This window comes from Coccidioides posadasii, chromosome 1 (assembly GCF_018416015.2).
Source record: "Coccidioides posadasii str. Silveira chromosome 1, complete sequence".
In the NCBI taxonomy this organism is placed as follows: domain Eukaryota; kingdom Fungi; phylum Ascomycota; class Eurotiomycetes; order Onygenales; family Onygenaceae; genus Coccidioides; species Coccidioides posadasii.
This window is the reverse complement of record NC_089407.1, coordinates 6,938,209-6,951,798: the sequence shown is the minus strand read 5'-3', so window position 1 is coordinate 6,951,798 and position 13,590 is coordinate 6,938,209. Positions and strand designations below refer to the sequence as shown.

Genomic DNA, 13,590 nt, shown 5'->3' with positions numbered 1-13,590 from the left:
TATGATGCCGCGCTACTTTATGTTGCAGCCTTGCGTCAGTGGCAGCACCACAAACGCCGCACAGATCAAGCTTGGTGTCCTGGGCTCATCACACCATATGACTAAGCAAAGTTCATCCGGCCATGTAAACTTACTGGTCCGTACTGGTAATATTACAGATTTATGTAATATGATAGGTTGGCAGCCAGTGGGCAAGCAGTTCTGTAGATGTACTCCCTAGAGAGGATTATTCGGAAAGGTTAGGGTATTAGGTGAGTATGAGTACGGAGTACGGAGTAGTGTTGTCAGAAATCAGGGATTATGGGTTAGAGGTTGGAGTTAGGAGGTTATGGTAGCTCAGGGAATGGTTAGGGAGTATGGAAATGAATTTTTAGGGATCAGTTAGTGACTAGGAAATAAATTTCAAATGTCACTTTGTATGTTTGGTTTTGAATTTTATATTTCATCACAGCCAGTTGTATCATCACACAGTGTGATGAGCTCAGGACACACCAAGTTGATCTGTATCCTATGTCAAGGATTGGTGGAGACGGATGTTCTTTTCAAACTTATTATACGGAGTTCTCCGTAGTCTGTACGGAGTACTCCATACGGAGTATTAACTTTCAACCAATTGAACTAACTAGCTATTGGCAAAGCTGCTTGTTCTACAGAGTACTCCGTATCTCTTTTCCTTTTCCTCTTATGTTCTACTCTGTACAAGAAAGATCTAGTGCATTGGCTCTTTGAGATATCAGATAGCCACTGATGCATTGCAAATGCATTTTTTCAAAACACTCTACGGAGTAGAAAACTATGATATATAAAAGAAAATTCCTGGCAGACTGGTTAAATGTGCACCACATTTCTAGATCTTTTGTTATGGCTGTTACCTATGGAGTACCTTAACCCTTTTCATGAACACTGAACCTGAAAGCCTGGGGGTTTTACAAAAAATAAAAAAAAAGAGCCATACAACATTCGCTGGTGGTCACCCACCCAACTACCAGCCGGCCGGCGAGTAGCTTAAGCGTGGCCGAAAGTCGGGTGGGTGCGTCGTGGGTGTCGCCTGGGTGCGTTAGCGGGTGCTGCCGCCTTACCGTCGCGCGAGCGTGCGTGGCCCTGGGTGGCCTTGGGTGTGTGTGCGAGAGTAGGCACTTGGGTGCCACGTGTCTACATGTATCATCATCATCTTCTTCTTCTTCTTCTGCCTTCGATGATCTGTACTGGGCTGTTGAAGGTATTGCATTTGACAGAGGTGGACGTATAACGTCCTCCTTCAGTTTCCCACTCTGCTATTTGTCGAGCCACCTTACTGACTGCGTAATTAATTATGGAGTTCGCAAGGTCATTGGCACCGATGAACGCGGCTTCCTCTCCAATACCTCGTCGTTTAAGCGACTCGATCATTTTCTCACGTGTCGTGCCACTTTGTGCCTCTGCTCACAACTGTTGCAAGGTTAATAGAAAGAAAGTGCATTCTGATTTGGGCAACTCACAATGAATCCGCAACCTCCTCAGGAATCAAGAAAAGAGTACCAAGGCCAGTTGCCCACAATGCTACTTCAACTCTACCGTCTAATTCCACAATCCGTCCGTCTTCTCCTTTATCGCCTTCTCCTACCAATTGGCGAGCACCTTTATGGCAGCGGGACGTACCATGTCCGGGATGTCCAACGGTTACCCTTCAATCTGTATCCTAAACGGTCCCGGCTTCTTCGTGCCCAATATGAAGCACGTGCACTCAAAATGGTTGCAGAATACACAACACTAAATGCGCCCCGGGTTGTGGATTTCATAGAGTTGCCAGCAAAAAGGGAAGGTTGGCTGTTGACTACTCGCATTGAGGGTGACATTGCTGGAAAATGCCTTCAGACAATGAATGCTGAACAGCTGCACCAGTTCAGTATCGATTTTAGGAATTATGTTGAGCAGATCCGGTCCATCCCAAATCCATATCCTCCCCTTATCTGCAGCGCACTCGGCGGAGAGTGTCAGGATTGTCGGATTGACAATGAGGATGGTAGCACTGGACCCTATGACAACATTGCTGATTTCAACAAGCATCTGATGGACATGTGTGGCCTGATTCCAAACCCTGCTGACAGAGCTGTGATCGCAAATGTTCACTCCCGCTCATACCGTGTCTTCTTTGCACACGCGGACCTCAACCCGGCGAATGTGTTAGTACACAATGGGAGATTATCTGGGTTTGTGGATTGGGAGTTTGCGGGTTGGTATCCTGAGTATTGGGAATTCACCAAGGCATGCTATATTGTGCGCATATGGACGCTGTGGTTGGAGATGATGAAAAGTGCATTTCCTGAATACCCTGATGAACTGAAAGCTGAACAGATACTCCAAGATCATACCTGTCCCTTCTGAAATGCAACATTGTACGGAGTGTTTCTTTGTGTCTAAAGCCCATGGCGCGCTCAAGGGACCAACTTTTGTTCCTTAATAGTTGATTCACAAGTGGGGATTTAGATTATGATGTTGCAAAGTGCTATACCCTATGTACATGGAGCTCTTACAGTGGCCCTTCAAGGCAGGCTTCATGGCTCAGGGCAGTCATTCTCCCATCTTGCAATTCAAAGAGTTTCTTGAGCATGCCATGCTCTCTTATCTTTGAACCTTTTCTTTCGTTTGAATGCTCAATTTCAGACCGGAGAGAGAAGCCAGCACGAGGTTTTCACTGGGTATTTGTAGTTTTCATGTACATAGGTTATAGCAGTAGCGGCCTATGCCTCGGGGTAAAAGGTGTACAAAACAAATCAATCAGCTAAGTATGTTCCAGACAGCACTTCATCGCAAAGAAAACTCCAAGGCAAAACAACTAGAACTAGAATGATGCAACAACATATTCCCCTGTCCCTTGCTCTATCTTGGATTGATTCGCATCCGCGATTTCATACACTTTGGCCATCAAGTCTGAAACATCTGGCGCATTCACAATGCCCGCATCATGCAGCCATGCCACAGCATTCATTGCCCAAGCTCTACAGTAGATCCCCACTATAGCGAACCCCCATACAATGAATTCCTCTATATAATGAATAAAATCCCTTCCCAAAATTGAATCTCCCTACAAAATTCATTAATCCCTGATAAACTGAAATTTGCTAGCTCTTTTGAATATTTTATAGACAATTTATTATAATGAGACCCAATGCGCTGCCAGACTGCTATTTCAATTAAGTAAAAGAAGATTCTCTGGGCTCACAAGCTGCAGTATTCAAGTTTTAGCAACAAGACTTTAAAGCAGTGGTTTGAGCAGCACTATAAATAAATTTTTGCTCTATTCTCTGTCTCTGAGATTCTATTATTATATTATGATTATCTTGATTAGACTGTCTGCTGCTCAGAGCAGAAGTACTACTATTATAAGTACTGACCTGAGCTTGAAACAGCTTTTTACATATGAATTTAACAAACAGAGAACCACATTCTTATCTCAGAAGAGATAATTTGACATAAAACAAAGTTCTTTTAAAAGAATCTGTCAGTCTACAAAAATCACAAGATATCAGCATTCAGTAATAATTAGCTTTACTAATTTCAGTTCCACAAGTTCATCAAGAATTATATATAATATAGAGAAGCTGAAAGTACTGTAGCAGTAGAGCAAGAGATAAAAGATATAGAATAGCTTCTTTAATAGTATAATTTTAAAAACATCTTCAACTATAATAAAACTGAGCTTTTTTGAAAGTTAACATTAAATTAAGAACTTTCTATATACTCAATATCTGAACAAAAAAGAGAGAAGATATAAATCACTACTTATATATACTGCAATGCAGATAAATCAGAGAAACTATCTATCTGATTTATTAATACAGCTAAATAATTACATATCTTCTGTACTGCTGATATTAATATCAAGAACCTGCTGCCCAAGTGGAGATTGAATAAGAAGATCTGAATGACAGAGTATATCATAAAGAAATAGCTTTGCTAATTTAATTCTTGAATAAGAAACTGTAAAGTTGTGCTTTTTATAGATAATTTCTCTGCATATGAGCTTGTGTTTAAAAATATTCAGCAGAGTCTCTATCTCTTGCTAAATACTCTTAATTATTTGACTTTTATTAAATATAACAAGCAAATATCAACTGCTGAATCAAGAGATAATTTATACATGAAAGTGATACTGAAAGTAGCAGTGGATTCAGTATATACTTGAGAAGTATAAGTCTAACCAGAATTCTCTTACTACAGTCAATATTTTGATGGTGCTGTGCTGGGGAATCAAGATATAGCATATAGATATATCTACAGCCTTAATTATTTACTGCTTTGACAGAACTTTATTTTTCAAAAGATCTATATAGTTAGATTCTGAGAATGATTCAATTCTGAAGATTATCAGTAAGTTTCAAAGACTCTATCTTCTCTCAGTAATTCAAAATCTAATAAATATTCAGCACTTTCTTAATCCAGCAGATGAAGTGGTAGAGAATTTCTCTGAAACTATTAAGCAGCATGTTATTGTGCTGCTAGATCCAGTAGATAAGAGTGAAGAGAATGAGGATTTGGCTATAGAGATGCTCCCACTGATTACATCTTTGGAGACTCTAGATCTAGTTAAACAGCTCCAGCTGTATGAAGAGCAGCAAGATCAGGGAAATCAAGAGCTAATTTGGCAGCTCAACAGCTACAAGAGTAAAATAGCAGCAAGGAGGCTTCAAACTCAGCAGCAGCAAGATATTTGTTGTCTATTTTCAATGCGCACCCTCTATATAGTGAATTCCCCTATATAATGAATCGAACAAGCTTCCAAGTTTAAATCACTATAGCAGGGATCTACTGTACATCTAAACCCCGAGTCCTGCGAAATCATATTCGGATCGCCCAAAATGTGGTCGATTTGGGCATGCCCCTGCGGCAGGGGGACGGTTCCGACTTTCAGTGCCAATGCTAACATTTTCGAACGAACAAGATTGTTGGTATATTTGCGCTCGTAAGACCAACCGCCTGTCTTGTTGTTGGCGTGGTGAACAACGCCGCCCTGGCGCAGGTCGTCGCCGGTGACATAGATCCCCCAATGATACTCCGTCGCATTGACGGAAAGAATAACGTAAATTCCGTTGGGTTCCATGATATCTTGGGATCGAAGATATTGTCGAGATGGACCAAACTGTGGAAACCGCGGATTGGAAAAAGAATTGAATTCAGCAGGTCGGAACCAACGTGTATGGTTAGAGACGAAGACGCCTCGAAGGGATCATATGTGTATAGATTTGGATATAACGGTAACAGTGGAATATAAGATTGGAGAATCAATCTGAGGTAAGTTTTTTGGAATTAGAAATCATTCAAGAAGCAGAACCAAGCGGAGTGACCTTATATAGGTAATCCTAGAGGTGTTTCGATGGCACGCGGCCGCCGCTGTGAGCCTCATGCAAAGAAGATGCCTGTGCGCAGATTGGAACATGCATACTGTTTGGGATCCCTGGGAGCTATCGGCGCTTGCAGGGTTCAGCGTCCAATAAAGCAATAGGAATCAATACATCGCATTTTAACCAGTCGCAGGATGCACCACGAATGCACTGAGACGAAGATACTGCGCTGCGAATGCTCGGATTGTGGTGAACATTAGCGCTTGTCGCTCAACGTCGATCATATTCGTTTATGGAAGGAGAGAAACACGTTCTCCCCTGGCTTGCGTGTAACAAACCTCGATCTTGAGTTTCAAACTTGTCCTGATTCCCGTCGTCTTTCGCGGTTGTAACGAAAGACGGGCCACCGCGAAAGACCATCAAGTCGCCCGTCTTCCAGATTCGCTCCAACGTCTCCTGTCTTTCCACAGTCACCCGTCCGTTGGCATGCATATCAAAAAGAAGACAGTGGCCGGATCATCAGGAATGTGGAGGAAGACAAAGGACTGCCCCGTGCACAGGTATCATCTGCTAGCTGCATTAATCGATAGGCTTACGGGACAGCCCGGAACACAGAGCGCAAGACGCCAGCAGCCATCTGGGATGCATGATTTTTCCCAGCACTCAGATGGGTCAAGCACCACGAGAATGGTTGGTCTGGGGAGATTCGCCAATAACTCGCTCGATCGGAAAAGCTCGCTAGAGGTTTCAGAGACAGAGTGAGTCTGCCTGGTCTTTCTGGGAATTGGGCAACTTGGGGGAGATGTCTCCAAAATGCTGCAGGAAAGGTGTCAGCCCTCAAATGTCACATACATGTTTGTTGCAGCGCAGGGACGCGTTCCCCTGAAACGGCCATCTGAATTCACTTCAAGTGCATCTAAACGGCCGCGCTTCCAATCCAGCAACACAAGAGATGAGGGGCATGATACGCCACTGATTCCTGTTAGTTTCCAAATCATCAATAAACATTTGAAAATGGGCACAATCCTGTCCAATCAAACTGTTTAAATTCACAGAGCCTTGTTGTGCTTCTCCTGACACACTATCGAGGGTTTCAGTGGGGATGTGAGCGCGTAGTATACCAATCAACCTCGTCATTACTGAACTACACAGTCCTGTGTGGGGATCTGGCCTCTGATTGCAGCTTGTCCATACATATTTGTGCATTGCCAAATATAGATGATCACACTTAAGTGCCGCCGCCGGCCTTGGCGCTCTGCAAGAAGACAAATCCGTTCTGGACTCAACGCATTAGAAAGTGCAATCAGCTTATCGCCATGTTTTGAACAGAAACTGTGCAGATCATTGGAGGGAAAACAAGTGACAGCAATTATCACTGGATTCCTAGAAAAAGTCTTGAAACCCGTACCAGACTTTCCGCAATACCAACAATCCGGGTTTCAAAAAGGGAAACATTGCGCGCTTGAGCACATTCGAGGCCGAGTGTGCATTAGAAAGGTGAGCGGCGCATAATGGAAGTAGTTAGTCCAAACAAGGCTAGCTTTCCATCGACCTTTTCCGTAAGTTAATCATAACCGCTAACTTTCGGCTCGACACATTGGCTCAATCGTCGAATGGCCAGAGTTGCTCAAAGACAGCTGTATCCCAACCTGGGAGAGTGCAATACTGGGCGATGAGTTCCTCCTTTCGCTCTTTGAGCAATGCCTTGACTTGCTCGTAGCTTTCATGTTCCACGACGCCTTTCTGAGGCCATAGATTTCTCAGATCGCGCTCAATATCCTTCATTAACTTGATGCCCAAATCCGCACGTCGCATGTCCGCTTCGATTTCAATGGTTTCAGGCTCCGAGAACGTGAGGGGGAATCGACGGGCGCTTGAGTTGGATTGAGAATTTTCTCTCCATTCATCCTGCAAGTCAAGCAGTAGTACGCAGAAGTGAGCTTCTCCGAGTTCAAATATGCGGCGAGAAAGATGGAGGAGATTTGCGCTTGGGGATTGTTGAAATCTGATCATGCGATACTGTTCTGGATTCTTGCTCCGAACCAGGCTACGCCAGGCAATCATGAGTGCCTTGTCCAGAAATTCATTGAGTGCCGCAGTCTTTTCCTCGCCTTGCAATGATTTGATGCTTTCAGGCATTGCTGGGCGCCCAAGATTGTCCCCTACGTCAGGGCCGTTGTAGTCGAGAAAACAAGGGTCGACGCAATGGTCAAATAGGGGGGCTATTTGAACAGATTGCCAGTCAATGATGCCAAGAACCTTCAACTCTTCTGGGTCCACGAAAATGTTTTCATGGTGTAGATCATTGTGCCATAGATGACCATCGGTTGGCAAAGCATTCTCACACAGCAAAGACTCCAGGATCTGAAAATAGTAGCCTAGGGCTGCGAGTTTTTTCTGCGCGGTAGGTTGGTATAAAGGTGTAGGGCCGTACACCATTGCCATCTGTTTTGGCACATGGTTAAGTTCTTTGATGGCCGCCATTTCGCGAAGACCAATAGCTTCCCGGTAATTTAAGATACAATCCCCTTGGTAATCAAAAAGATTAGACACAGTGTTGGCAATAGCTTCCGAAAGCAATTCTTACATGGGCCCCTATCACATTTGATGTTTACCCGCCCTTCATCACTCCATTCACGCGCGACAGAGGGGCCGATCGCGAACTGAGAATCCGTAACGGCTTCCCCATCCTTGACATATAGCGGATCCTGGCGTCGTGGGTCGACATCTTTGGCATAATATAGACTCCCAAATCCAGTAAACTTGGTGTGGGTCCATCTCCTCTGATAGTCGACAACCTGTAAAAGGATCTTGAGTTTCTTGTTTGGCTGCAAATCCCACCACACCTTTGAGAGAGGAACCCCGGGCATCTTCTCCATAACTATATATTCGGCCCGGACAGAATTCCTCTCGTCAACGCGGGCATTCCAGGCGTATACGTGCGGCGCTGGGGTCTGGAGTATATTGCGCGCAAAGTCCATTGTTGCAACTTCGCTCGCAGTGGTGTAGTAAGGTATGCCGGCATTGGGATTTGGAATCTTGGCAATAACTTCCTTGCCATTGTCCATGGTAGTAGGTATGCCTTATTGTACAAGCCATCAGGGCATTTCACAATGTCAACACAGCGATTAGCGCCAACTGACGTCGCTGCGACGGATGCGAGCCCATCCAGACTGAACTGCACCCGTCGACGCGCCATTTGCTTGTCCTCATCAAGGAGGAAGCGTCCGCGAGTGTATTCGAAGAGTTGGCTATCTTTGCCTATATATGTACTATTCGTCAGTGACCTAGCGAGCTGGAGGATAGCGAGCGTATCTCACCAGGAGCGTTGGTTGCCATGCCGGCAGATGGAGGATGTAATATACGTCTGACGGCAGCTGATAGGAGGTAAGGCCTTGCTAGAAATGGCATCTTCATGTTCAACGTAGGCCACCAAGGCTACGTAGTGACATAGAAAGACGAGGTGTTCCCGTCCCTGAATTGGCTGATCTACCGTTGTCACGGCGTCGACGACCAATAGGCGACGAGAAGGGTAGATCAACCATTTTCCAACGGAAAAACGTTGTTCCACCATTTTAGCGCGTGATCCTTATTGTGTGTATATGATGGAGGACTTGTATGCTTGTCATTCACTAAGCTACCTAAAAGGGGAATCTCGTCTAATCTATGTGGGTCACGTGAGTGAGGTGCTAGTTGGATTACCTAACAGTATAGCGAGCCCCCTTTCAATGAGCCTGTCTTAGTATTTCGTTATTATCCCCCTTGTCCATAGGTTCCATACCGGAAAAATGAGATTTCTGGGCAACCTTCGGGAAACGTTTATCCGACAACCACCAGTTTCTCAACTGAGAACTGTAGATCTACAGTATAGCAACCATTTCTTCTCATATATGTATAAAGGGTCTGAAACATATAAAATTTGGAATGTATCATGCACCAGCTGAGGTTTTTGATCAGGCTTCCTAACTAAATATGGTATAGCTTTGAAAATCTTTCAAGATCAAAGGGCTTTGTTTGTTCTTTCATGTTGATTTTTCCTTCCAAAATCAACCAACCTACCAATCAACCACCCTACCTAGCTCCTGAGGTTTGCTAAGTTGATTACCTAGTTAGATTGATTATTGATGGATTTGCTGATGGTTTTGTTGATAGATTCATCCCTTCGATCTTCAGACCCTCCACGTTCGTTGAATCAATTCCTAGATTCCTAGGATCCTACATGCTCGTTGAATCAGTTCCTAGATCCCTAGGATCCTACATGCTTGTTGAATCAGTTCCTAGACCCCTAGGAATCCTACAAGTTTGTTGAATTGATTCCTAGATTCCTAGGATCCTACATGCTTGTTGAATCGATTCCTAGACCCCTAGGAATCCTACATGCTCGTTGAATCAATTCCTAGACCCCTAGGAATCCTACAAGTTTGTTGAATTGATTCCTAGATTCCTAGGATCCTACATGCTTGTTGAATCGATTCCTAGACCCCTAGGAATCCTACATGCTCGTTGAATTGATTCCTAGACCCCTAGGAATCCTACAAGTTCATTGAATCGATTCCTAGATTCCTAGGATCCTACATGCTCGTTGAATCAGTTCCTAGACCCCTAGGAATCCTACATGCTTGTTGAATCATTTTTAGATCAATTTTTGTACATAGTGAATTTGCAAATAGTCATGTAATATACTCTGTAATCCACTCTGTAATCCACTCTAATCCACTTGTAATGGTTGATAAACCAAAAGTAGTGCGCGGAATGTTTCCAAGCTGGAAATGTAGATAAAAATATACTAAGGTTCTACGGTTTCCATGGATATATATTGATCCCAAAATCCACGTATCGGAACCGGTGGATCTACGGTTTCCGAATCCCCCCAAAATCCGCTATGGTTAAGGCACAATGTCACGTGTATTAGTTAGGTATTAGGCAGCATAGTTAGTTTCTAGTTAGTTATAGTTCAGGAGATCCGACGGTCTCCATAATATGATCATCATTGCCACTCAATGAAGGCTCATAGTTTACTCCCACGCATGACCGCTGCGCATTCTACTACCTTCTCAGCAATGGTCTTTCTAAACCTGTCCGCTATGGGAGCTGATTTTGACATAGCACAGGGAAAATATATTTTGAGCTTTGCGCAATAGAGCTTTACGATGTCGATAACCTCTACTTCTTCTCTCACTTCCTTTTCGGCACTCCGGAAAGTTTGGGGGGAATCTATGTGTATACGCGTAAAACCATGATGCGAACCGTATCCTTGGAGTTGCCTTTGGATACATCGTTCAAGAGATCTGGAATAAACTGGTCATAAGTGTACGATACTATTAATTTTTCGGCGATAGGCGCGAAGCCGGCATTGGAAGTGTTTGGACGCTGATATTGACGACGATGTGCTTTCTCTACCATAAGGGATCATGGTGGTCGCATTTCTCTCTATTCGCGACCTATCTTGAACGAGTGCGAAATTTGCCCTCCCCCGAAGCCGCCTCACGCACGCGACAAGGCATGGCTGAAAGCTGTTGAGGGCGAGATCTCACGGCATTGATATGGCAAAAAGGATATTTAATATACATATGATTGTTTGATTGCATGGCATGCCACATCCTTCTATCCGGCTCTTAAAAATTGTCCTTTCTATATGCTCCCAACCCGTATACAATAATATCACCTCACAAAGTGGTACCAGAAACGAAAGAAGAGAGATTCAGAAACCGCGGCTCGAGTTGCACCTAGAGAGTCCACTGGGATACCAAAATTGGGTCATCCCTGAGCCAAATACTGTTTCAAATTAGGCGTACCACGGGCGAAAGTTCAAACCCCCCGCTCTTTCAACTCGGCAAAAATGAAAAAGCTGGCCTTACAGCTCAGAGGTGCCCATTAATCCCAAACCCCATCGGCCAACTTCTCGCATGGCTTCTTCGCCACCTTCTGCAAGTTTGCCGTTGTCATTTGCAGGGTTATTCCCAAGCAGGCCGGCAACGCAATTCCATCCATCTCGTCCACCACCCCATCGCAGCACCTCATTCTTGAACCGCTCTCCGGCATCTCTGTTCGTTGATAGTTCCCCGCCCTTGAAAACATCCGACCAGACCTTATTCGCTATGGCTCGATCAAAAAGATAACTGTAATACGTAGCACCATAGCCCACCAAATGTGCAAAATAGCCTTGCCACGACGTCCCTGAGCCTGGCGGATCTGGAAGACTGCTATGAGTGGAATAGACATCATGGTAGATTCGGGTGGAGTCAAAATTTGGCTCCAATGGCCGAGACGAGTGATACGCCTGGTCTAGCAAAGCCATCAAAATTTGGACTTCGTTGTCCATGCCACCATGCATACTGACCCGGCTCTGCCGGTTTAATTCCATACTCTTCACCATGTGCTCCGGCAGTGGTTCATTTGTCTCCCAGTGACGTGCGTAAAGAGCCAAAACTTCAGGGGCAGTCGCAAAATTTTCCATTATCACAGACGGAAGTTCAACAAAATCAGTCGCGCAACGGGTCCCAGAAATAGTTTGCAGGTCTGTACGAGCAAGCACGGAGTGGACCGCGTGGCCCATTTCATGGAACAGAGTCTCCAAATTGTGCTCGTTTAGAAGTGATGGCGTTGATCGCGATTCTGACTGGTCGAAGTCGCATATCAAAGCGACGGTCGGCAACTGATAGAGTTTATTGGTTTCCGGCTTAATAGTTGTAGCCATACCGTCATTGGGGTGAAGGGAAGATGATAGATCGGCACATTCCGCAATCTCAGCTTGGGAAATTTCGCGAGAGCCACGAAGGGTAAAGTGCGTAGGATTGGGACTCTTATAGGGCCTGGTGAAGAGATCACAGTAGATCACCGCAAGTCGTCTGTCAGATTCATCCACCACGTCAAGCCTTCGCACATCTGGGTTCCAGATTTCCCCAGGCAAAGTCTCAGTGGGAACTAGTCGAATACCATAGAGTCGCGTGAAAAGCCGGGACAATCCTTGTATCACGGTACCGATCGAGAAAAACGCAGGAAGTAGAGTGGACTCCCGTGACCTTCTAACCCGACTATGCCGTGCTGAATATTGGTGAACATAATAAGCATGATCCCATGGCTGTAACTGTGTAGCCGAAGGGACGTCAGCCTGTTTTAATGCAAGAAGCTGCGATAATTCATCCTGAACCTGCCCTCGATTGCTGGCGTTGAGAGCCTCTAAAAAGTTAACAACGGCTTCAGGTGTTTTGGCCATTTTATCACTCAGGGTCATATGGGCATAGCTTGGAAACCCAGCGAGTTTAGCTAGCTCCGCTCGCTTCTGAAGAAGGGTCTCGAGGCGCCGAATCTGAACTTTAGACGAAGTTCGAGAAGTCACATAAATCTCCTTCCTTGTTTCTTCATCGTGGACAGAATACAAAGCAATCCTCGGAATATCACCGAACATCGGAACTGCAACTTTCCTCCATCTCTGGAGCTGCTGTATGAGTGAAGGGTCCATTCCACGAAGTTTGTTCTTATCCACAGTCACATGGTCGGTCTCGGGCTGCCTGTTCGTTACGAACATGGGGCCCAATTGACTTATTTCATTAGACAACGCAACGAATTTTTGTCTATCCTTCGGCGGCAAGTGTATAGCAGACTGCGAAAAGTCCTTTAGCAAAACCCGAGCTGCCACCTTTTCCTCTGGGCTCCAGTGTGACGTAACATTGAGATCCGCAGAAGCACGTTTTAATTGCGCGTCAAGCTCTGGTGTTGTATTCAAGACGTTCATATATTCAAACATAAGTGCATACGCCTGGGTTGCAGCATCCTGAATTTGAGGGCTAGGGTGGTTCAATTTCATAAACTCGGCCATGTCTATCACCCGACAGAGTAGGTCGCTCAACCGATCAAGGTCCCGGACCATTCCCCTGTAATCCTCGAGCGTCGAGGCAGCGATGACCTTCGCCACTATCTTCTGGCATTTTTGCAGCGAAACCTGGGCAAACTGGAGGAATCCATCAGGGCCCGTGAGGTACTGGTTCTGGAGGAGACCAGTGCGTTTGGAGGTACTGGACTTCGGCTGGGAAAATTCACGCCAGAAGGGCTCCGAATCAAAGATGAGTCGTAACGTTTGGTCATCCCGTGCCTTATCTGAAGTGCTGCTTGAGACCGTGTGCTGGTACAAGGGAGAAGCAGCCGACGCTCCTTGAAAGTAGCGCCGAGTTTCGGCGTTCCGTCGAAGGATACGGATACATTGTCGACAGGTCCACGACCTTCGATTCAAGGTCTTGAGCATTTTGACATTGCATTTGTCTGCCGGGAT

General features: G+C 45.1%; 4 protein-coding genes across 4 annotated transcripts; 1 reads left to right on the top strand and 3 right to left on the bottom strand.

Annotated features, from left to right (window-relative positions):
• Positions 1 to 872: 872 nt before the first annotated feature.
• Positions 873 to 2,563, top strand: D8B26_002074 (uncharacterized protein). The gene is made up of 2 exons (XM_003066015.2): positions 873 to 1,219; positions 1,327 to 2,563. The coding sequence occupies exon 2, from the start codon at positions 1,480 to 1,482 to the stop codon at positions 2,362 to 2,364; it is 885 nt and encodes a 294-aa protein (XP_003066061.2). The 5' UTR covers positions 873 to 1,219; positions 1,327 to 1,479; the 3' UTR covers positions 2,365 to 2,563.
• A 2,154-nt stretch (positions 2,564 to 4,717) lies between these two features.
• On the bottom strand, positions 4,718 to 5,080 carry D8B26_002073 (uncharacterized protein; the record flags this gene model as incomplete). The annotated part of the gene is made up of 1 exon (XM_066123720.1): positions 4,718 to 5,080. One exon carries the CDS (start codon positions 5,078 to 5,080, stop codon positions 4,718 to 4,720), a length of 363 nt encoding a protein of 120 aa, XP_065979795.1.
• A 1,843-nt stretch (positions 5,081 to 6,923) lies between these two features.
• Positions 6,924 to 8,389, bottom strand: D8B26_002072 (uncharacterized protein; the record flags this gene model as incomplete). The annotated part of the gene is made up of 2 exons (XM_003066014.2): positions 6,924 to 7,849; positions 7,909 to 8,389. 2 exons carry the CDS (start codon positions 8,387 to 8,389, stop codon positions 6,924 to 6,926), a joined length of 1,407 nt encoding a protein of 468 aa, XP_003066060.2.
• Positions 8,390 to 10,729: 2,340 nt separating this feature from the next.
• Positions 10,730 to 13,563, bottom strand: OCT1 (Mitochondrial intermediate peptidase; the record flags this gene model as incomplete). The annotated part of the gene is made up of 1 exon (XM_003066013.2): positions 10,730 to 13,563. One exon carries the CDS (start codon positions 13,561 to 13,563, stop codon positions 11,176 to 11,178), a length of 2,388 nt encoding a protein of 795 aa, XP_003066059.2. The 3' UTR covers positions 10,730 to 11,175.
• Positions 13,564 to 13,590: the final 27 nt, after the last annotated feature.